Source organism: Acipenser ruthenus, chromosome 19 (genome assembly GCF_902713425.1).
Source record: "Acipenser ruthenus chromosome 19, fAciRut3.2 maternal haplotype, whole genome shotgun sequence".
Classification (NCBI taxonomy): Eukaryota; Metazoa; Chordata; class Actinopteri; order Acipenseriformes; family Acipenseridae; genus Acipenser; species Acipenser ruthenus.
The window spans coordinates 5,707,390-5,732,207 of record NC_081207.1 but is presented as its reverse complement, the minus strand read 5'-3'; the positions used below and the strand labels follow the sequence as shown (position 1 = coordinate 5,732,207).

The following is a 24,818-nucleotide window of genomic DNA, read 5'->3' as shown; positions in this document are numbered from 1 at the left end:
AGTTAGGCAGCCTTTTCTTTTTTACTCACAATCACAAGGCCAGACAGTCAGCCATTTGTCCAGCACTTGCTAGGCTTGAATCACTTCCAATATCCACACAGCCTGTCTCTGTTAACACTAGGGATGGAATGACACTTGTGAATTACAAGGGATGTGGATAAAATAATGTGATCAACAATAGACAGTTTGTTTACAAGAAATGACCATTCAAAGATTCCTTCCATGTATTCAGATTTTTTTTCCTTTTTTTTTTTTTTTTAAAAAAAAAAAGACGGCTCTTATTTCAAAGTGCTCATTTTGGACTAGTATTTTAACAGCAGAGGATATTATGCACATGTACTATGTAGTTCAGAACTCCAAACCCATTTAGATGTCAGCATGTGGAATATTCACAAAGGCTTTATTTATAAAAACTGTTGTGGTTGGGGGGGTGGGGGTGGGGGCGGGACATCACACATTGAATATCTTCCCAGGAAATGGGTGAAAAACATTTTGAAGACATTCACAAAAGGAACATTATAGGCCACCCTGTACAGCAACTGGCGCCTATGTAGAAGCCAACTGTAACTGAAAATCCTCTTAGGATGAGGGACAAACACCACCCCATCCTCCTAGATACTGCGCCGAAAGCTCGTCACTTGGACCAATATGCAGAGCAAGGAATAGCATACATCCAGAATCAAAGCCTGAAGCCAGACAAGAACTGTTTGCTGCTATGATCGAGGGCCAAAAAGATATTAATTTTGCCGTGGTCATCGTACAGTGCAACCCCGCAGCATAGGGTGGTTACAAAAATAAAAGGAAAACTGAAAGACAGAACAGCTCATTGTTAAAACGAAAAAGTATCACAAAGTAGGAAATCACCATTGTAATAGTGCAGTACCTGATGATACAGTCTATAAAAAAAAAACAAAACTGGAACACAAAGAGATTTCTAAAGCCCCAATTCCACTATTCAGAAGATACAGACTTTTGAAATGTATAATACTGAAGTTTCATTAAGTTTGAGCTCACAGATGAAATGGAATGGAATGTGAATAAGAAACAAAATCAAGCTTTAATCTCAATACCAACTGAACTGGACAGCAGTAAGGCTTCTGGTTTACGAGTCAAATTCAGGGAAGCACCTATTACAGAGATTTCCACTCAGCAAAAAGACTACATTTAAATGAAACTGTTCAGTTTCAAAAAAGCATTTTTTCAGAACAGCAAAAAGAAATGTTTTGGCATGCTGTAAAAAGACAAAAAAGACTTTAAAATAAAATCTAACAAATAAAAAAAACTGGCGATGACAATCACTCAGATTACAGATTACAATAAAAAATAACTTGAGCCTTTAAAACACTTCTTCGTAATTTATATACAACGCCTTTATCAAACCTATTTTGAAAATTAAGAATGGTTTCTGTACAAGAGTCACTACAACATTTATAACCCATTGAAAAAAAGTGGCAAGTTTGAACGCTTTTAAAAATCCCTCCCGTATGCAATCAATTTGAGAGCCAAAATAAAACCTGACAGACATTATAAAAAGACAAATCTTTTTTAGTCACAAACTGGCACTTTGAATAAGGCTGCTTTTCAGGCCATTACAGGTTAAAAAGACACAATTTTACTACACAGAAATTGTAAATAAAAATGAATGGGGGTTCAGTTTGGTATTCAGTTACAAAAAACTATTCCAGTAAGAAATTGTAAATCAAATTAGGGTTTTTTTTTTTGTCACCCCCAAAATATAAAATTTCACTGCACTAAACATTTGTTTTATATATAAACACGAACAGTCTGCCTTTTGGATTTAATACCACCATTGGCCTTTGACACAGTTTGTAGATGTTCATTAAGGTACTAAAATCGACAGTAACTTTATAGGCAAGCAATAAAAGTGGTCAAAAGTCAGCCCCTGAGATAATACCATATACTATAGCAACTATCTGGCTTTGCATGTCAGGCTACTGCACAAATTCAAATGTATCAAGTTGTGTAAGCGAGTGTTTGCCAGCGTGCTCTCCTAGTTCTTTACTTTTTTTAAACATCCAGCAGTAGTAATAAACAAAAAGGCAAGCACTGTAAACCTGTAACATACAAGAACTTTCCATGAAAGACTGCACAACAAAAATACAAAGCAAAAACCATGTTCTTTTCTGGATACATCCTGTTATAAAACAAAACAACCAAAAAAATAATAATAATGTTAAAAATTAAGGCCAGACTTGTGGTAGGCAAACAGTTTGGCTTGGAACACGGTGAAATAATTATGGTTTGAACGTTCCAGCCACTATAAACTCCATTTGAGGATTCTGCAGTTATAGGCTCAGTAACCCATACAAATAGATCTGTGCTCTGCCACCACCCTGCTCGCTCTTTTTTTTTTGGGAACAATTTCCCGCCCAGTCAATCGCACCCACCCACCCCACCCCTATATACTTAACCGTCCTCCTAAAATTCTCAATTAACATTGGTTAGTCATTAAAACAAAATTACTCATTCTTGGTGTTAATGTAACCACAAAAGGAAAATAAAAGGGAGAGAGAGAGAGAGAGAGAGAGCACAAAGGAGAAAGACAGGGGTGGTTTTTGCTATGAAAAAAAAGTTGTCTTACTGCAGCATTGAGTCCGATAGCATCCCGTTTATTCTCACACTCACATGTCATGTGCTGCAGACTTGTAACCCCCCTCTCCTTCTATCCCCACAAACAATTGTTTACAAGATCATTAATTAAAAAGGAATAAAAACAACAAGTCCCAGAGAGCATCACTGTAGCATAAGCTGCTTGAGGTTGTCGTGAAGGATAGTATCCTTGACGTCGCGGAATACCAGGCGAATGTTCTCTGTGTTAATGGCGGTGGTGAAGTGGTGGTACAGCGGCTTCTGCTGCTGGTCCCGGCGCTTGTTGCGGAAACACTCCACCAAGAATTTCTGGATGTCGGCCAGGCTGTGGGGCTCCCCCTCGTACTCGGGGAAGTAGTCCTTGATGGCGACGACTTGAACTTTCTGCTCAAGCAAGTCTGTCTTGTTTAGGAAGAGAATGATGGAGACATTGCTGAAGACGCGGTTGTTGACTATCGTCTCGAAAATGTTTAGGGACTCGGTGAGGCGGTTGGTCTGCCGGTCCTCCATCAGCACCTGGTCGAACTCGCTGGACGACACGAGGAATAGGATGGACGTGACGCTGTCGAAGCACTCGAACCACCGCTTCCTCTCCGACCGCTGCCCGCCCACGTCCACCATTATGAAGGGAACGTTCTTGATCTCAAAGTCGTACTCGTGGATTCCCTTGGTGGGTTTTCGCGCCAGCAGGATATCTTGCTGACTTGGGAGATAGCCCTGAAAGGAACGGAAAAATACACATTATAAAACCAAATAAAAAACATAATGCAACATACAAGTGCTTTGTTGTAATCCCATACCAATCCCTGATTTTAATTTAACTGCAGTGGATTCAGGAAGTTTTGCAGATTACTTATTCCCCCCTCCCCTCCTGTTCTGTCCAATTAATCTAAAAAAATTAAATTACAAAAATGCCAATTCCCACGCACATTTGAACTTGCATGTATTTGAGAAAAAATAAAATGGCTAATACGAGAAGAAATAGTTAATACTAACTTCAGTAAGCCACAAATCTGACATTTGGTTATCCTTGTTACTCAAGTATCTAAAGCATGGGTGGGCAATCCTGGTCCTGGAGGGCCGGTGTCCCTCCTGGCTTTTGTTCCAACTGTGCTCTAAATTACTTAATTGTACTGATTATTACCAATTATTGGTCTAATTAAGTAATTTAGAGCACAGTTGGAATAAAAGCCAGGAGGGACACCGGCCCTCCAGGACCAGGATTGGCCACCCCTGAAAAAGGGTCTGGCTAACTCCTTCACCAGTGATACATTCAACCACAACACAGTTGAACATTATGTTAATGAAATGCACTAGCCAAAACACTGCTTCAGTTTTACCTCAGGTTTTTCGGTTACATCTAGGAGAAACTTTTCATTTATCAGTACTGACTGGCAGTGAACACGACATAGTTCATCCTCCTCCAACGAAGCACATAACCACAATGCAGTGGAAACCTACTCAACCTAGCAACTTAAGACACACTCGAGAGGAGAGAATCTGAACTTCATTCGAAAGGTCAACACACCATGGTGTATAACCGTGTGTGAACAATGGGTCAGCATCAATCTATGATGCACAATATTTAAAAATCTACCAGTACAAGCCGGTACAAACTGTAAAAGGTAAATCCTGGGTATATCCTTTTTGCGTATTTTAAATTGCATTGAGGTAACTTGAATGAATCTCTCTTTGCATTTCAATACATGAAACCAAGGGATCACATATCAATGTATACATTTAAAAGACTGACTTCAATTTGTCCCCCATATATTTTAGTTAGTAAAAGGGACTCTGCTAGCTCTAGCTGTTGTACAGTAAAAGGCCACTCCATAGACTGAACAGCAAAGCATGGAGTTCCCTATGGGGGGAAAAAAGCAAACAAAACAAAATGTATGAATTACAAAATGCTTTTCATTACTGTGCTATTCAGCAGAAGCTCTGTAATGCTTTAATGGAAGAGAACTAGGGATTTTAATGTAAACAGGAAGCAGAAATGCTTACTTGGTAATACAATATAAACCTAGAGTCAATTACCATCACCAAAATGACTGAGCAAAACAATCTTAAAATGGAGCTTGTCCCAATAGAAGAAAACAGTCACATTTAAAAAGGATTGGCCTTAATGGTAAGGTGGGCTTATGAAATTAATCAACATGAATAAACAAAGCCCAATATGGGTCTAACTTCAGGCACTGTACAGTACATTTGTTTAGAAAGAGCTTAGTTGAACGCCTCAACATTTTCACTATTAGTAGCTCACTAAAATAACTCCAGCGACCCCCCACCACATTCAATGAGTAAATCCAGATAGCCCCCTCACCGAGGAGAACAGACTGTAATTACTCTAGTTATTTATGAGAAAGCACAGTATACTTTATAAACCAGACTACATCCGATGCAATTATCACTTTATTTAAGAAATTATTTTTTCATCTTACTTTTTTCATTAAAGCATGTACAGGAACATGGGCATTTGATTGCAAGACTTAGTAATACACTCTATGCATTTCCTAAGAGTATCCCATAGGCAGTCATTTTGCTGCCACAGTAACAGAGGTCTTTTACAATAGAAAGTTCCCTCCCATCCCCCAAAATGCAGACAAGTACAGAAAACAAATCAAGCCTCAAACTTATCAAAGCCATTATGAAAGAATGTTTCCTTTCTTTATCTGGGCCTTGATTCACCCCCTTTCCTGTGCCAGAATGAGATCACTTACTTTATTAGCATTTGTGTTTAGCCCCACAAATGGCCACGATGGAGAGTTCAGCACTGTGAAATCTTTGCTTTTCATTACCTCACGCAACCATGCTTCTGTTTGAATACACCCCCACATGTGTGATTGGAAAAATAAAAGCAAAAGCTGCATTTACAAGCTTCTGCTTTTACTTAGGTGCCCACTCCAGGGCCACATTAACCATCATGAAGACTGGTATAGTAGTCCTAAATTAACCACCTAGCTGCTTATCCAGTGATTTCCATGTGAAGTGCAAGAGAGTCCAAATTTGTCACTCCTGTGAGAATAGCGTGCTGTGGGTTATATGTACATCTGCCAAGTGCTACTGTAAATGCTAAATAAATAAGCAGACTTTATGGTACTATAGTCTGCAGTTTTGTTTTTCACTGGCAGATGGCAAAGTCCCCAAGAAATGTGCTTGACAGACCAGCCCATCCATAGATGAGCAGTAAAAAAAATGGATGGTTGCATTCGTCGAGTAAAAAATGGATGCTTACTACAGCTAATGAGATGAGGGTATTTATGTCTTTGTTGATGTTACAAGGGTTTGTAAATAAACTGACTTATTCTGCTGATGATACACACCCATACCCGAAACTGTGGAAGATAGAAAATAAGTTTACCACATCAATCACCCTGTATGACGTGATTGGAAATTTGTGACGTAAATGCTCTGATGTATATGTACTAGATAAAGATGTTAGCATTGATGAGGGTTTGAAGGGCATCTGCTATGAAATCTATAGCACAAAAAATAATTTCTAAAAAGTGATGACTGTTGCACTGTTATAATGCTGCAATTGTAAAGAAAAAAGTTCTCATATATTACTGCCCTTGGAAAAAATGTTATTTGTATTGTTATAATGCTACAATTGTAAACAACTGTTATTTTGTTAAGTTACTGAAATAAAATATTTCCATTTTTCATAACAATAAAAGTGTGCATTTTTAAAAATAAGGCAAATTGTTTTGAAAACTGTCCAAATTGCTTATTTGAAGGGTTTAGAATGAAATCTGCAAAAAAACAAAAACACAATGACATGGAAACTGACAAAATAAATGGGAAGCTGGGTGGTTACCAGCATTATAGAAAATTCAAATACATTTAGAAGTGTGGAATTTACAGATTGAAAAAGCACTGCAAGAGAGATAAAAGAAACAATTTAAAAATGTACCAAATCCAAGGAAGAGAATCTGCTTTATAAACATTACCACCAGGTTAAAAGCAGGTGTATTGTATGTAGCTACCTCAGAGGAGTTCTAAAAATTGGCAGCTTTGTTTTTTTTACTATTATAAATTGACATTTGTAATCTACAAATAATGCAAAGGAACTAGGTTCAGTTAAAAATGTCTAGTACAACATAATGTTAAAGTAGACAATAAAACACTACCCTGCTGACATAGCATTCTACAGTGTCAGCAATGTGTGTACCGAAGTTCAGATCAGGATTTTGTTAGTGTGCTATAGTATTTACACCTTTACAGACTTTTCAATTCTGAGGCAGGTCTTGCCTTTATATGCACACAAATGTTTGAAGACAGTTCTTTTCCGAAATTACCAACTGAATGCTCCTTGGTGTTCAGATTATTATGGAGATAACAATTCACCATGGGAATATACAGAAACCCTGAAAGTGCAGTTTACTTTTGTGCTCTCAAAGCGGGCTCATAAAATTAACCTCCACAAATAAAGGACACAGAAATGTGTTTGTAGTCATTGAAGTCATAGTGCTACAGTGCTTTAAAAGGTACCAGTTTCCCCACAATGATAACTATTTCTTCTGCTAGCAACATTAAATATGGAGCAAGATGACATTTGTCCTACATACAACAGAACCTATTATTTAAGCCATTAAAATAAAAAATAAATAAATAAAAAAAAGGTAACGACTGACAAATCTGAGGGCTGTGAATGTGCGGCACACATTTCCAACCATTCACCTACCTGCATTGCTTAGCTGACCACAACACACGTCAGGAGGTGTGAATATGGTTAAGTTTTATCTAGTCAATGTTTGTTCCATATTCTCTATCCAGTCTATGAATAAGTCTTCCCCTAAATACCACACAGTGACTATTATATCCTGTAATTAAATCATCAGGCATCAAGTAGTTTCTATTTTGATCTCCTGCTCCTAAACACATGTTTTATTAAGCCTGAAGTAGTTACCAACCCTTTTTAGACAAGAGGTAGGAGGAAACAATGCTGAACGAAGCATATACTGTGCACACTTAATACATTAAAAAGGTGTCCCATACCAGACATTTTTTTGCCTTTAAAATCGATATAGTTCTTTTGCTGTGTTTCTGTAGGATCAGACACACCGCAAACAAACTTTAGGCACTAAAGCTTTCAAAAGTGAAATTGCATTTTTTTTCATACCATGAGAATTTACCTCAGCTTAGTCTCCAGTCACTATTCTTGGGTTACAAACATAGTAACTAGAAGAAGTGTGGAGTACTCACCACTTTCATAGGAAGCAGCTTTGTAACAGTTTAAAGAAAGTTCAAGCTTTACCACACAATACAGCTAATTTATTGACCAGTTATGATAATTTGTATTGTTAGTTTGCTTTACAAAATTACATGTACTATTCTCAGCATCACCGTCCTGCAAAAGGGAGCTACAGTTTGTTTGCAAATACCTGCACCACTTCATGGCTAATCTAAATATCTGGGCGTGGTAATTAGCCATGTGCTTTTCAAAGAGTTAATATGTATATTAAGGCTGGGGCGATGCCTAATTTTTCACTATCGATATATCGTTCTCCAAAAAAACAGATGCATCAATTTAGATGTTATGAAAAGGGTGAAAAATAAAATAAACACAGTAATACATGTGGAGCTGTGGATTACTGTGTAACATTGTTAGTAACGCTTTAAAAACTATTATGCATATTACATTGATTACATCTGTTTATGCATATAGTAATTGCAAAATATTATTATTATTTTTTTTTTTTAAACCTTATTCATTTGTACTAGTTGGGTAGGTGCTCACTAGGGACTGACGTTGCCGGGATGCTTAATACTTCTGACCAAAGATACAACTTTTGGAATGATCTTGGTTGTTTTTCTTCATTTTTACTCCTGGCTAGTTCAGATTAATTTTTGAAGTTTTGCAGGGTGCCATCTCGTTAAATAGTCACGCAGATTAGCTGTGTTACCGGAGTACCCCAAACATTACTTTCTCGCTGTCTGTCTTTAGAAAATAATTGCCAAATATCGGAAGGCATTGTATTTGTCGCTCGGTCGATACAGTATTTAATTCGGACACAACGCTCTTAACTTGCTCTGTTACTTTGAAGACTTCTGCACAGATGCAATCCCTTCAGTAAACACTCACAGGAGGCAGGGCAGGGGGGAGAAGGTGAGCTCAATCGCATGCAGATTCAGTGAGTCAGACCAGAGGGGAGCAGAGAAGCTCTGCGCTTAATGCAAAAAAATAATTGTAGATTCCAAATTTAATAAATAATAAAATAAAATAAAAAACTTTCCTTTTGCTTAAACCCTTTACACAAAAACGATGCACAGGCTTGACTACCGATAGTTGTCAAACGATAAAATGCATCGATAAAATCGATGCATCGCCTCAGCCTTAATGGGAGGACTGTAGTAATTAACCCTCTACACTGTGTGTCCCCAACAGTAGCAAATCATAAGCAGGACAGTTATATAGCTTGACTACCTAAAACATTTTTATATCTCTATCCAAGCATGGGGCCAGACCGCTTTAGATATGAAAATCCACACCTAGGCAGCCCCTGTATTCATATAAATATAGAATAGATCACATTCGCGAACCCAGGAGCACTGAACTTGATATCCAAGAGGTCAAGATTTTTATTTTGCTGCTGGTAAAAGACATTCTCCCTCCCAATAGAAGTAGCTAAAAAAAAAACCAAATGTACAAGAAATTGAGTGCTCTGGCGATAAGCCATGAAACCAGCCAAACGGGTTTGTTCCATTCCTGTTATAGGACAGATCACTTGAGGCTAGGGGTGCTATGAACAAGAGAGTATTAAAAAGTAGACTAAACAGAAAGAAATCAGACAAATGGTTAGGATTATGATAGCCAACATGGTTCCTAAATCATAACTTTGTCCACTTTTGGTAATAATCATCGGGCCAATTGTTGGATTCTGATCAAAATTAGGGAGGGCCAGTAAAATGAAAATTAGGTTTCTATGTAATGTTAAACAAAGAGAAGGAGAGGATACCTTTTATTGGACTAACTAAACAATTATTGTTAATGTTATAAATGCAATACAAAAATTTACAAGTAGTGCAAATGCACATACATCCTATACCCTTCTCTCTCTCTATATAAGACTGCATTAGGAAATTATTTGGGGGTTTGTTTACCATTTCAAGGGACACTTATGCAATATGCTCTTCATGTTAAATATAAAAATAAACCAGAACTTACCGGCTTTGCAAGCGTATCCAGATTGTCCAAGAAATATTTTACCGATTCACCCTGCAGAGAACAAACAAAATGCATTATTAAACTGGCGTAGGCTAGTTCCTTCGAAAAATTTGACAATGAACCTGTTGGATCATCAGATATGTAGTTTATTATATATTTACTAGTACAGATCAACTGGCTAAACTTAATTAAAATAACTCAATTCTTAAAGCCCATAGAACCACTTCAGATGCTTTTAAAAGGAGGCCCATTTAGACAAAGTAATTGACTTAAATGAATAATCAATTAATTGGTTATTGCAGCTTAATAGTTGGCAATTAATTTATGTAACTGCATTTCCAAGAATATATTTTTTCATTTATTAAATGCTATTGAAAGACATTCATTTTCTTGCTGAATTAGTTTTATAAAAACTTTTGGTTCTGTATGACATCACATTTCAGGGGCCCGTCTTCATAAAAACAATTTTGCAACGATTCACAAAATCGCAAGCACCTCGCAAATAAATTGGTTTTCATAAAACTTTCGCAGAGCTGCGACATTGCCTATTTTCACCAGAAACCTTCGACTGCCATACAGCAGCCGCAAGTAATAATTTTCAAATCGCAGATCCTGTTTTAGGACAGACCATGGCGCTCATACTACTAGCTCGCTTTGAAACTGTACACTTTATTGAACAGATTTCCACTCCAACCCCCCCCCCCCCCCAAGCCTTCACGTACAAAATCTACCCAAGTACCAAGGCAGGATATGAAGTCAATTAAACCAGATTACAGCACTTTGTTTGGTCGCTTCCCCTCAGCTTTGAGTCAGACTTCCTGAAAACAAGGAGCTGGAATACAAAAATATGAATTCAAGATATGGGCTTTAACTAAATTCTGTATCCACAATACAATATAACCCATGAGTGATGTGTAGGTAGTGGCCCCGTTAATTTAAAATAAAATCTTTATTACTTAAAGAAAAAAAGAAAAAAAGCTTTCAAAAAACCTGGGAAACTCCACCTAATAAGTGATTCTATAGATACAGTACTGGTAAACCCCTTAAACAGTGTGCGTCCTGGGAGTGCGTCAACAACACATCTCTAAAATCAACATACAGGCACACTATCACATTTCCTCCCCTCGTGCTTCCTGTACTCATCTCCATCTTGTACCAACGGAAGTCAAAACCTGATAGAAGCGTGCTGCCCTGCCTTCAGCTCGGCTCTCTTGCTTCTAACAAAAACACGTTCATACAGCTGCCTCCGCCCTGCATGCTGCCACAAAAGGACCCTGCAAACACTGACCTTTTATTCAGTGCAATGTTCTTCACTTTGCTCAATTATAAACCACTGTTTCAAATGAGCTTGCATGTGCTCAGTATCATTTCCTTCCTGGTTGCCTTTTGAGCTCATTACATTATTTAGAAATCCGAGTTTCTCCATTGCCTATCTTTAAAAGGAGCTGAAGGTAAAGAAAGACAGCATAGCGTAGGGGGGAATGGATGCATATATTTATACCTAATAGCATCATCTCTATACCGATTGTGAGAGTACCCATTCTTTAACACATCAACTGAAATCAGCTATCTTCTGTTAATTAACCCCATGATATAGTGATGTATGCAAGCGGCACTACACATTTTTAGTCTGAATTTGGATTTTGAAATGCCACAAGGTGATAAACATTTAAACACACTCAATGAAAAACATATGCAAATACTGGCTTTAGAAATGTAGCTCTAAAAAGGCCAAATCCTTGTTGAGCCATTGCATTGAGCCTTGGTACTGAACACTCTTGTGTGCCTTCTTAACTTAAAAGCGCTTACATACCAGATGGATTTTTTTATTTTATTAAGAAACATCACACAAAGCGGATAATCACAGTAAATAGTGTGCAACCTTTCTGCTTCCTTCCACCGAGACCCCACTGAAAACCAGACAAGCCTGGGCAGGTGGGAGTTGTAGTTTTCTTTTTTCTACACCACCTCTTAAAAGGTCACAGAATGACAAGGCCGTGTGCATGTGTGACTTAACATTTCTGTAGATTTGTGCATCTGACACCAAGAGGTGGCGCCCATTATTTCATAATGCTTTACCAGGGCATGAAGGGCAAGGCAATGTTGCCTTCATTGGGTATGAAAATTCAGGGGCACCAAGGCAGTTCTAGGGGGCAGAAAGGCAAAATATAAACCCAACCCAAGGGCACCAAGGCGATTTCATACTCATTCATAAAACAAAAAAATAAATAGAGCCTATTGATGAAATTAATTCAAACAAAACACAAATGAATGTTTTCTGAGAGATTCACACACTAATTGTTACAAAAATAAAATATAGGTCACTCTTCCATTGTACAAATAAAATGGTATAACAAATCAAATTTAAAAACAAACTTTTTTTGTCACACACCTCTGACAGCCTTAGTGATACAACAACACAAATAAGCGAAGTCAGTGAAGGGAAACAACAAAAAAAAAAAAGATTCAGATTTAACTATAGCTGAAGCTTGATAACGATCGTGGTCAAATGAGTTGTTCGAGCTGCAGTGTCTGCGCAACTAGTTTGCTAACCGCTGTTAAACCTGTACAAACAACGCGGCTTTGGAAAAAGACTTGAAATAGAAGCTTCAGGCAATGGAGAGTGCTCTGCATCACAATGATGAACAGCTGGAGGTACATAATGTTAGATGTTTACATTTGAGAGACTTTAGTTTTACAGTTCAGGATTTATTTTTGTTATGGTGCATTGCTGGACTCGATTCAAGGAAAAAAAAAGTATGCTATTTAAGCATACACATTCTAACCCCTTTTGTGAAAGCACACGTTTTAGTGGTGAAGTCAGAACTACCTAAGGTAGTGAATATTGCACCCAAAGTCATTGACATGTCTAAATAAATTAGCAATTTATATACACTGAAGACATAAAAGGAGTCCATTTGTATTGCACCATTGCATTTTAAGTATTACAATTTTAAGCCCGTTCTCTCACAATTCAATCTAATCTGGTCCTTTCTGCTTGACAACTGTAAGTTCACATTAATATTATTGTAGGGGACAAATTTTTGTGCACCCATTGCTTGCCTGAACATTATGTAAATCTGAACACGTCGCTGCCGCTTTACGGAAAAATCAGTGTGACACTTCCTTGAAGCACGGTCATATTGAGCTTAGTCTAACAGCATCCCTCCCTCTTTCTCATGGCTTACTGCTTGGTGGTGCACAGTAAAACGAAAGGCAACAATAATACACTATGATAGTCATTCTCTCGCAGGACGAGATTAGACAGAGAACGGGCCAGCTGATGCTGAACAAGTTTGTGAATGGGTTGTAGATCAGATGAGCTGGTGCCGACGGGCGGGCTTAAAGGCAACTACGTTTTTTTTAAATTGAGAGGCATTGTGGCAAGCGGCTTGGGCACACTGGTTTACTTATAAGTAGGGCTTGAACTTTTCGGTTTTTATTTTCCAAATCTCTACCTCCCTTCAAATGTCAATTAGTAGCTGTTAAGCTGTCTCTGCATTCTAATTAAAGACTAATTGGGTTTAAGACTTATTTCCTCTGCTACAAATCAAGGATGGACTTGCCATCAGTGTACTGGGTATTTTATGATGAAAAGAAAATCAGTCGGGACAAAAACAAGTGAAAATAACAAAAGCACAACAATAAAACTAGGCAACTGCAAGATTAAAATGCAAATAGGATCAGCGATGGGCAATTAATGTAATTTGTCTGTTTGAAAAATTAAGCGAAAACAGAATCAGGCTCAGTCAAGATATGAAGGTAAAAACAAGCAACATTGTTTTGTAATTAACAGGTTAGTTAGAAAACAGAATCGTCCCAATAAGTTTAAAAGGGACGTCATATGATCAAAAATAAAACCCGAAAACTTCAAGCCCTGCTTAAGGTTACCTTTTATGCCCAAATTGACCAGCTCAATATTTTATTATAAAATTGTTAGCAGGAAAAAGGGAGGGAAATCCCTTTAAATGTTGTTTTGCCACTGTATAATAGAGCTTGAAGAATTCACTTACCGTAAAAACCGTTGGAAGTTGCTAGGTAGAAACACAAAACCACTGTTAATTAAAAGTTTTACCTTTTTCTTACTTTGAATACCCTTAGTCATTTTGAATGTTAAACACAAGCTTTCAGACTCCGGACTGACCTCCTCTCAAAACATCATAGCTATAATGCATTCAAACTGAATCCGCCCCTGGGAACCGTACAAAACAGCTACTGGTTAGAAAGCCGAGTAGTAAACCAAGTCTTCCGTTCGTTGGAACTGCAATGCTATAATGCAGGTGACTGAGACTGCATAAAGTAGGACAGTAAGGAAAAAAAAACAAAAAACAAAAAAAAAAAACTACAAACAGGTTTGAAATTGCGCGTTGTTGAATTTGCCAAAATACATGTTAATCGCAATGCTGAAAAAACAGTACATGATCATTATTGAGCAACAGGATAATGCTTCTCTAGGCATAATCAATAACCCTCTTTGCAGGAGTGCTCTGGACCATTTTTTGATGCACACCAGTCAATGTGATCCTGTACTACACTGTGCATGGTAACAGTCCCAGGCATACACATTAAGGATTGCCTAGAGGTAAGCCCCACATTCAAGCATTTTTCAATAAAACTAGTGTTGCTTGTCCTGTGGTAAGCCTTACAAATCATGTGTCAAAATAAGCTTAAGGTACAGACTGATTCCAATCAGCCAAACCAAAAAAACACCAAAACAACAAAGTTCTTGCACTTGTACTTGTAAGTATCCCCACCCACCACGTCTTGAGTTATACTGACACACATGACTGCCCTTCTGCACTGCACTTTCAGTTCTATTTTAGTAGGCGAGCTGCCATTGCTAAGTTGACACTTGGGATTTCCATCTTATCTAGATCGCAGGAAGTATTGCTGCTTCAAAACACGGGTGAAAGGCTGGGTCACAGGTTTATTGATCAAGCAGTTTTTATTTATTTTGTCAACATTTGTGGCCCCAGGCACTGAAAGGGATATTATACTGGCCAAGAAAAACGCCATATGGAATTCTACTCAATTTAGTTACCTTGTACTATGCTATAATGAATATGCATTATTTCCATAACTTGTTTAAGATCTTGAACAGTTTTTCAGAAAGTTCAGGGCTGAAATTGTTCAGTTGCATTTACACCTACATGAAACTGTACAAAGGGAAACCACGTCTAAGCATCATAGTCTACAAAGAATACTACATACAAGACTACAGGTTTATTTAGCACTTACACCTACGGTACTGAAGAAACAAGCTCCTACTGTATAGAAGCTGCCGGCACCATTTTTTTTCATTCACAAAGGGAATGCAAAAAATGCAGTGCCTCTGTTGTGATTGAGAACAAGCCCTTCCCTTTAAAAGTGTGGGCCAATCAGGGGTTGCCCCATTCATACTTCCTTCTACAGTGTACCAGGATGGGCACTGCTTCCTATTATTCCTTTCCTGCTTTACAGTAGCCAAGAAGGACTTCCAACCGCCCAAAAACACAGAGCTCCTAGCAACTCACTAAATCCATAAGTGCCTTCCTGACACTACATGGGGTAGAGGTAGCCTTTTAATGCAGTCCAGAAGAGATTGTGTGGGACCAAGCTTTAACCATTAACGGATCCCCATATTCATAATTAAACACCCAAATATGTGACAGTATCAATAACTTCTCAAATGACACATTTGTTACATCAGCCACACCATCAGGCCATGGCAAGAGTTCAATTAAATACATTCAACTACAAAAGTAACTTGTGACTTCACAACCAACTGGATGATGTCAGTGTCAGACAAGCAAAATGTTGTTGATGAAAGAACTGCCGTAGGAAACACTTTTTGCCTGATCTTTGCAGCTCAGGACAGCACCAGGCCTGAAACACAGTGCTTTTGAGCCTCTTGGGAATAGGCATGTGGTCAAGTCTCACTATGGAAACAGATAAATATGCATTCAATATTGTATATGTCATGAAAAAGCTTCCTCATATTCAATCTACTTGATGTATATCCACCAACAGTAAGACACAGCCACGACTAACTTGACCACAAAGGCATCAGTGCTCATGTCACACTAGACCTCAATGCCTAGAACCCACTCTGTGTTAAAAGGGGATAGGAAACACTTTTCTGTTTGTTTGTAAATAACAGATGGGAACGTAATGTAATCTTGGGTTGGTTTTGATTGTTTTTGATCGGTATATCAAAAACGAGCTGTTTAAATTCCACGGTCTATCAAACTGTAATCCGCTATTGCTGGAAATCGCTCCTGTGACGTCACTGGTTGAAGGCGGCAGCGGGAGAAGTATGTGAAGTTAGTGATTTCTCTCATGCAAATTGTTTGGAAAATGTCACATTTTAACATGGGATTCTGAGCTTTGTAATTGTGACTTACTGATGATGATTTTGTACAATATAATTATAACAAAGTAATTTATATACGATTTACATGTAGCTTTTAACAGGAGTTGTCCAGTTTTCAAATGTCCATAGTGAGAAGTAGTAAAAGTAAATGCACTTGGCATCAGTGACCTGGGGCCGGTTGGACTAATGGAATCAAAAAACAGGATTGGATCCCAGCTCTTTTAGCCAGATCATGAAAAGGTGTTTGTGTACAAAGCAGATTTTTTGATCAGATCTTTGAACAGTAACTAGGAAGAATGAATATGCACACACTTAGGCTTCTGCATAAAGAGCCACAATAAAAGATTCAAAAGGTGGACAAGAGGTGGCTTTAGTGGTATCGTTTCGTGAGAAAGAAACGATATCAAAAGAGGAAAAAAATTATGAAACTTTAAAAATAATAAATATTAATACAGTAACCCTCTGCGGTCCTATGTCGGACCTGGTCCAACATTGTAATTTTCCCTTTCCGGTCCAATGTCCAATGGACCCTGTCCGACATCATAAAAAAAACAGGTCACTAGTCGGTTTTCTCAGCTTTTTCTGGAGAAAAAACATTCAATGGCCGAGTGAGCCCGACTGGAGCCAAGAGAAGTCAAAGAAAAAAAAAAAAAGGGGGCATCTCTCATGAATACAGATAGCCCCGGCACCACATAGATAACACGGACATAAACAAACAAGATAGCTGCTTCTGCATCCAGCGCTGAAAGAATCACAGACATTTGCAGAGCTTTTTTTAGATGTTATAGTAATAAAATAATGACTTGGATCGCATTATTGAGGGGTTTGGTGATGAAACGAGTGATCAGGAGATGATTGATCGGTATGTACGACTATGAAGAGGTATGTGAAAAATACAGCGAACAAGGGGTGGGGTGGGGCTGGAGATGGAGTGTCCTGTTGATATGCAGTGCCTTTTAAACCTGTTACTGTGAAAAAAAACACTTAAACAGCGCGTCTAAAATAAACTGTGCGTGTGAAAATAAATTGGATCTGACGCGCCTGAGACATGCTCAATAAATAGACCGCTAAGGGTTAACTTCTCTTTAAATTTAAAACATTAAAGCTGTTCTATGTATTTAATACCTATGAAGGGGGGTTATTATAAGAGTAATAATGTAATGCGTACGAAAATTATGAAACGCATAAATACAAACACAGGCTAACCGCAACTACAAGTGTGAGAGAGAAAGAGATGGATGATGTGTATTTCCATCTAACTGCATTAAAATAACTTGATGTACGATTTGCGGCATGCAAAAGTTAATAGAATTAAATGAAAAAATAAGCAGTGCAGAACGTAGAAGCAAACAGCATTGTAAAAATGCAAATCAATAAGACATGAGACAAACCAACATGCAATTAACCCCCGCCCCACACCAGTCAAAGATTAAGGATCTTATCATAATAAATCTGCGGTACAAATAAATAAAAAGGGTCCAAGGACACCCAAGTACCACATTGACTAATGTGTATGAAACAATTTCCAGCCGCTTCCATCAAAGAGATCCATTGTTGGTAAATTGCAGAACTTGAAGCACTTCCTAATTGCTATACAGCGCAAAGCTTGTCGGCACAAATGGTTGTTCAATTTGCGGTTGCATTTAATACTCGCTTAAGTTATAAATCCAAAAAAGATAAATCAGAAATCTGTACTGAAAACAGAATAATTTGTCATTAGGTAGAGGAAGTTACTTTTAGGGAAGACACTCCAACTATATATATTTTTGCAGCTCATGAGCCAATTTCACAGCAAGCCACTAGACCCTCCACTTTTTTTTGTTTACTTCCCATTAAAAGGCTACAGATATCATACAGACCTATCCCAGACTCTACTGTTTAAACAAATGTTAATGAATTAAAATAAAAAAGTGTTCTGACAGTACAACGTTGTATTGACACATACTATAAAACTAACAGTTGACTTGCATATCTTCAAAGCAATAAACCAAGCAGAAATAGAACCAACAATCACCCCAGGCAAAATCATGAAAGGTGTTCTCTTAGAACAGTGTAAAAGAACCAATTTGAGTCCATTATGGCTATAGAGGAGCTATTCTCTTGATTTAGTCTAATCCCCAATGCTAGTATAACATGAAACACAGTGATTACAGGTTTCACAGTGACCTATTTTACACTATTTTTTAAATTTATTTCTTAGCAGAACCCCTTATCCAGAGCGACTTACAATTGTTACACGATATCACTTTTTTTTTTTTTTTTTTTTTTACACAATTACCCATTTATACAGTTGGGTTTTTACTGGAGCAATCTAGGTAAAGTACCTTGCTCAAGGGTACAGCTGCAGAGCCCCCCACCTGGGATTGAACCCACGACCCTCCGGTCAAGAGTCCAGAGCCCTAACCACTACTCCACACTGCCTCAATGGGCACATTGAGGCACAAGAAAGTTTATATTCTAGGTTGCAAATAGTAGTCATATTTTGAGCAAGGAGACTTGTCCACCCAGTTTAACTCTAAACAGCAGCCCACATTACCTTCTGTGCTATCATTCATGTTTACAAGCTACAAGAAAAGACACATTTTACCAGGCACTGAACCAAAACAGTAGTTTAGTCACCAATTTTACCCACGTATGCATGATTTACTGTAAAGTACCAACAGCTGTTTTACATGGAGTACTAGTTTGTTTTACCTACAGTGCCCAGGCAGTTCTGTTTAGGCTAAATGTTGCTTGATTATTTTCAACACATGCTGGTTCTTGTCTTAACAAAGCAATCTGTCCCTTCTCAGAGGCCAGGGGGGATTCCTATGCATGTCAAAAGGAAAGTCCAGTCTTACTCCACCCATCTGTAATCCTGTCTTACAAATTGAGCAAAGGTTTGCAAGCATCCTTGAAGCTTGGTAGCCCAAATGATTTTCTTGAAAAATATACAAATCTGCATAGTAAAAAAACTATTTCCTTGGAAGCCACGGAATGTGGGTGTACTGTACAACAGGAGCAATGAGATACAATCAGAAAGAACAGCATAGCATGTGTGGAATGTGCTTTTCTGTAGGCCACTCCCATAATGGGATACATGGAATGGCTTCAACATTATTTTAGCTATTGTAGTTAAAAACTGAATCTGTTACAAATGGACAGTCTTATTTCCAATTCAACTTTAAGATATAGCACATTCATTTGAATAGGAGACCCATTACTTTAAAATGTCTTAAATGCCTTCTGAAAGATTTTCGCTCATCTAAAAACAGAAGGTTTCTCAGTTTAAGAGTTTATAAAAATAAACAGACTTTGAAGCAAGGCCAAATTGAATGCAGAGTTTGAGGGGCAAAGTCAGCAGAGCTGCATGCACTTGTACCTACAATACAGAGATAAAAAAGGCAGGGAGATTTAGAGAAAGCCTTAGTCTTCCCCAATGAAAGGCTGCCGTGAATTATACTTCAAACCAAAAACACTTCTTAATGTTTTATATACATGAAAGTTGCTTATTGGAGTACCAATCCTCCACCCAGAGCAGCAGCAGCAGCAGCAGCTCTCAATGATAATGGCTTTTCAGTGCTGTCCTAGAAACAGCCAAGCTCACTACACTTGGGAGTATTAAAGTTATGGATTAAAAAAAATATTTAATATCCTGCGTCTTACCAACTGGAACTCTCGTCGCCTGTCGTAGGCATTCTGGATCCCACTGTCCTCCCACAGGGCTCGGATGGATGGTAGATAGTTCATGAAGACCTCGGTTTCCACCAGGCCCTGGACCACCATCCGCGACCTGGTGTCGAACGCCATCATCTTCTCTCCATGTGTTTGGTTAGAGGGGTCACCCCAGGGGATATGCAGCTTTTCTCTGGCATCCACCAGTACTCTAATCCCTTAAAAAAGACAAAGCAAGTACACATTAAACACTCTGCTCCCACTCTTCAGCAGAGAAACACGCATATTACCACATAACAGTAAACCTTAACCACCAGCACTCAGTATGTCGCAAGTTCATTGCTAACTGATGAAATGTCAGCATAGAGTACCTGAGAAATCTAATTTACACTTAACCTTGTCCAGTGAACCAGCATGACAATAGGCCATCATGTACTTATCCGTTTGCAAACACCCACAGCTGTTTTTGGTCATCACGCCAATGGAAACAAGCAACCAGTGCTTAAAGATCAGTAAGTGCTCAGAGAGAAAATAAATCAACCAAAATAACAAATGTGGAAATTATTTAGAACTGCCCCAACAGGTTAAAACAAACATTCACAACATTTTCCAGGAATTAGTACTACATAACCAGCGAATAAAATTAAAGACCACACTTGACTTGAACAACAAGAACATTATAAATTGCACCCTCAATAAATAATAAGGTGCAGTGTTTATCCATCCTATGATGTTGTCAAGGCTCTACATTTCTGGGAAAGGTAACTTGTGGTACAAACAAAAGGACTGCATGGGTATGCACAGGCTACATAGAATTTTAACACAAAAAACCACCACAAACAAGTAAAAGACAGGATAATATTTCAAACTGTGGAACAAATTCTTACAGAATTACTCTAATTCTGCCTTAATTTTTATAAATAAGAATAAATAACTACAACAGCCAAAATACACAGGAGATGATCTGAATTGCAATTCAAAGACTGATACAATTCTTCCATTTCCTCCATTTACATCCTGCAATGTACCACACCCCTGAACAGAAGATATGAGGCTCTTGCTTTGGTAACAATTTAGACTTGATCGGTACAAACAGGGGCATGTGTCGTCACACTGCATGCTCCCTCTCGATGCCACATCAATGTAGCACTTCAGTCACAAAACCAAAGGAATATGAGGCACTGCCCACGTTAGGTCCAATGTGTGGCAGCTAGGAAAACAGCTTTGTGGTATGGACAAGCTAGCCACTGGCAAAAAGACAAGTTTGTTACGTGGAGCCACGTATCATTCCTAAATATCTGTAGTAACCAATTTGAGTAGCTAACCTTTAAAACACACCTTGGTAGTGGTCACTCTGAACTAGAACCACTTTAGGGTGAGTATGCACACATGTGTTACAGTATCAGGTACAGAATCAGTTTAGTTTAAAGAAGAGATATGAAATCAATAGAAAAGTGTTCATGATTACACGTACTCTCAATAGAAATCAGAAAACAATGCATTCTTTACAGACGGATTAGCCCAAGGGTTTCCCTTAGTTAAATTGGGATGCAGTGTTCCCAGAAAAACAGAAAATGCAAGTTGTTTACAATGTCTTGTAGGCCAAAGGAAACTTTGTATTGTTTTCTTCATCAGTATGGGGCCAGCCTTTGCATACTACGCTGAACTGTGGCGTCAAGTAACAGTACTAGAGTGGAAATATTTAGCCTGACAGTACAATAGAGGCACTCCACTTTTCACGCTTCTCTTGTTTCAGACTAGTTTGTCCCTAGATGCAGAATAACTAAATTGTGCTTTACAAGCATTAACCCCTTTACTGTGGGTTAGCTGTCTCGGTCTTTGGTATAGCATATTGAACATGTCTTGTGCAGGTTTGTTTAAATTATAAATAAATTATGGATATTGGTCAGAATTGCTTGAAGGTGGGGATCTAACATCTTTTCAAAAGGAGGTACTGTGTTTTCCATTAATTAACAATGACAATCATGTTCAATGCCTGATCATTTAATTTATGATCAATAATTGATGTGGGGTTTAACCAACTTCATAATACCCCATAGCCATTTTAAGATAAAGCCAGACAATTCCAGCAAATGCTACATAAAACTACAAAACGTATTTTACAAATCATATAATAGTTCTGCGAACAGTTCGGTGGCGTTGGCTGTAAAACTGGTCCATCTCCAATTTTTAAATAATGCCTGAATAAAACATTGAGTGTAATTCTCTATTAAAAATAAGAGCGCAGTACTTGGCACTTTGAGAGCATATATTGTGATTTCAAATCTTTGGTGGCAAAGTTTAAATTTCCTAGCAGTGCTATTGTCAATTAAACTCACCAAGTGTAACTTAACGCTGGAATAAGTAAAATGGTTGATAAGCATTATCAAAAGGGGGTTGCTAAAGAATATTAAATCATTTTACAACATTTATAAAATGCAAAGGAGCAGTGCTCGATAGAGACTGTGTGCAAATCTTTTATAAAATAAACAAACAAAAGTAACATTAAACAAAATCTAACAAATAAAAGAATGTTCTGTGATCACAAATATTTTTATAATATTGGATTAACATCTCGAGCATAGAACTGACGCTACAAGCTTAATAGAGACGCTGCTCTTAGACGGACAGACACCGATATCCTGCTCGGATTCAGGAAGCATAACTACTGTGGTTATAATTCAACACTTGTCAAGTAAATCATTTAAACAACATTTATTTAGGACTGCACAAACATTTTGTAACTAGAACTATTGCTTGGTCTACATCATGCTAACTCAATGTGCAACAATGGGTTAACTTTCCAAGAGTTAAAGCTGGCAACATATCAAAAGAAAAGTCATGTGCTTTAAAAACTGTACCTGTCAAGCAAAACAAAAAATTTGCTCCTGTTTTTGACACATGACCCCTTGGATAGATTCTCCACCCTCTCACTGTCTCCCAAACTTAGCATGCTTGTCTGCTAGTCCTGGAAATCTCCCCTTATGACTTTCGATAACTGGGGCAATCCCCCATTGAAACATATCTAGAGAACCAATAACTATTGCCCATTCCACTGTTGGAAAAAAAACAATCTGTGTATATTTATTTTTTACATTGTATCAAATTACAGCATATTGTATATACTGTACCATTAATATGCTCCTTTCATCATATTGACCGCAGAACTTACTTAAGTGCTATGCATTAGCATTACTGTAATTCTATCTACTGTTACTAACAATATTAAAATGATATTCCCTGGAGAAAACAAAAATCTTCCTGTCAAATTGTTATAACAGATGTGAATGTGAGCAAAGTTTACATAGCTCTGCTGCTGGTTTTGTTTCATACTGATAGTGTAACAAGTTGAATACAATACTCTTAATCCTATTGTATTTGTGGGGGGTGGGTCTAAATTGTATATTGTTAGTCATTCTGTCACGCAAAGCATGGTCACAAGACTACAAAATGTCAACGTTTTTATCAAATACACATTTTATATAGGCTTAGTTTATTATCCAATGCCTCAAAGTTGTAGTCTCTAAGATGCAATAAGTTAGTGTCAATGTTTGATTTAAAACAAACAAACAAACAAAAAAGCAGGCTATTGACAATGGACAAGGCCAATACTCACTGATGGGGTCTTTCCTATTACAAAGAGGGTATTTTTAGTGAACCCTTTTCCGTTTCTGAGGTAACTGAGGAAGTTAGTAACTTAGAAACTACTGGTTTTATCACACCAACTAAAACAAAAGCCAACCTCACGCAAAACTGTTCTGTAACTCTGAAAACGCACGCTGCAGCGCCAAACAGTGCATAAAACATTACCTTTGTTCAATTTCTAAAAAAAAAAAAATACCTTGAAATGACTACACTTTAATAAAACCATCTAATTTCTGTCTATTTACGACAAACCTCGCTGCAAATAGTTAAGTTATATAACTGCATATGTATCGTTTGTACTACCTTAACGCTTTCTTTTTTTTTCTCGTGTTGTAAGTAACTTTCTTCCACTTGCTCGCGACTTTATACAAAATTAACCCCGGCAAACACTAATTCACGTTCAGTTTGAATAAAATAAGAACAATTTAAAACAATGAAATACAAAATAAATACATTAAAAACAACTAGCGCCCAACAACTCCCCCTTCCTATTGTAACAGTATACCAAAAATACCATGGGCGTTTCTTGACGAGCGCGATACGGGGATGCCTAGTCTACAACAAAAGTTTGATCCAATTAAACTAAGTTCGGTTTCGCAGTTTTAAAACAGCTTGCCGTTTACGACAACCACCAAGTTCATTTGAGTTAAGGCACTTTCTTTCTCGACTTTACCTTTGATAATATTGCTGTAAATCGTAGCCCGGAAATCTTCCTTGGCCTGCTGATCGAAGTCCTGGCCGTGGATGATGCGCATCTGCTTGAGGAAAGTCGACTTGCCGCTCTCGCCGGCTCCGAGCAGTAATATCTTTACCAGCCGCTTTACGTATGTTTTATCCCGGGAAATGCACTTGTCGATCTCCTTAGAGATTCTGGTCTGTTCGGCCTCGACGCTGTTGAGCAAGCAGTTCGGGAAACAAACCGATAAGACGGACCGGGACGGCAGGAAATCCGCCATCTTTGAACCAACTTCATCGATACAGCAGGGAGGGAAGGGGCGCGCTCTCAGGCCGGGCGGGGCACGACAGGGAGGTGGACGAGCACGGTGCGCAACGTGACTTCTGTGCTTCGAATGATCAGGCTGTGCGGAACACCTAAAAAAAAAAAAAAAATCCGACGATGACGCAATGGGTTTAATAGGGTGATGTCACGCATTTTAAAGCGACAGTAACATATTTATTTTGTTTTGAATAAAATAGCAACTGTTTTTGTTACTGTATTTATATACAATTAGAATATCAATTATGTTTTAAAGTTATGCATTGCGTTACATTGTGTTTTGAGTAACCGTGTGATACATTGAATAAAAACTTCTCAAAATAATTTCAGTTACCAAACGTATATGATTATTATGCTATATGCATTTTGTTGATATCAAATTCAAGCTGAAC

The 24,818-nt window shown here is 37.9% G+C and overlaps 1 protein-coding gene across 1 annotated transcript; it reads right to left on the bottom strand.

Annotated features, from left to right (window-relative positions):
- Window positions 1-263: 263 nt before the first annotated feature.
- Window positions 264-24,517, bottom strand: LOC117424191 (guanine nucleotide-binding protein subunit alpha-13-like). Its single transcript, XM_034040335.3, has 4 exons — window positions 24,103-24,517; window positions 19,776-20,002; window positions 9,779-9,829; window positions 264-3,327 (listed from the first exon to the last, which is right to left on the bottom strand). Exons 1-4 carry the CDS (start codon window positions 24,383-24,385, stop codon window positions 2,755-2,757), a joined length of 1,134 nt encoding a protein of 377 aa, XP_033896226.1. The 5' UTR covers window positions 24,386-24,517; the 3' UTR covers window positions 264-2,754.
- Between the last annotated feature and the right edge of the window lie 301 nt (window positions 24,518-24,818).

What these genes read in the sequence shown, in the direction of transcription:
- LOC117424191 (XM_034040335.3), bottom strand. Translation starts at nt 24,385, where the DNA reads ATGGCGGATTTCCTGCCGTCCCGGTCCGTCTTATCGGTTTGTTTCCCG. An exon ending in TTACAGCAATATTATCAAAG is followed by an intron (nt 20,003 to 24,102) that starts GTAAAGTCGAGA and finishes GTCTTTTTTAAG; the next exon opens with GGATTAGAGTACTGGTGGAT. An exon ending in GGCGACGAGAGTTCCAGTTG is followed by an intron (nt 9,830 to 19,775) that starts GTAAGACGCAGG and finishes TGTTCTCTGCAG; the next exon opens with GGTGAATCGGTAAAATATTT.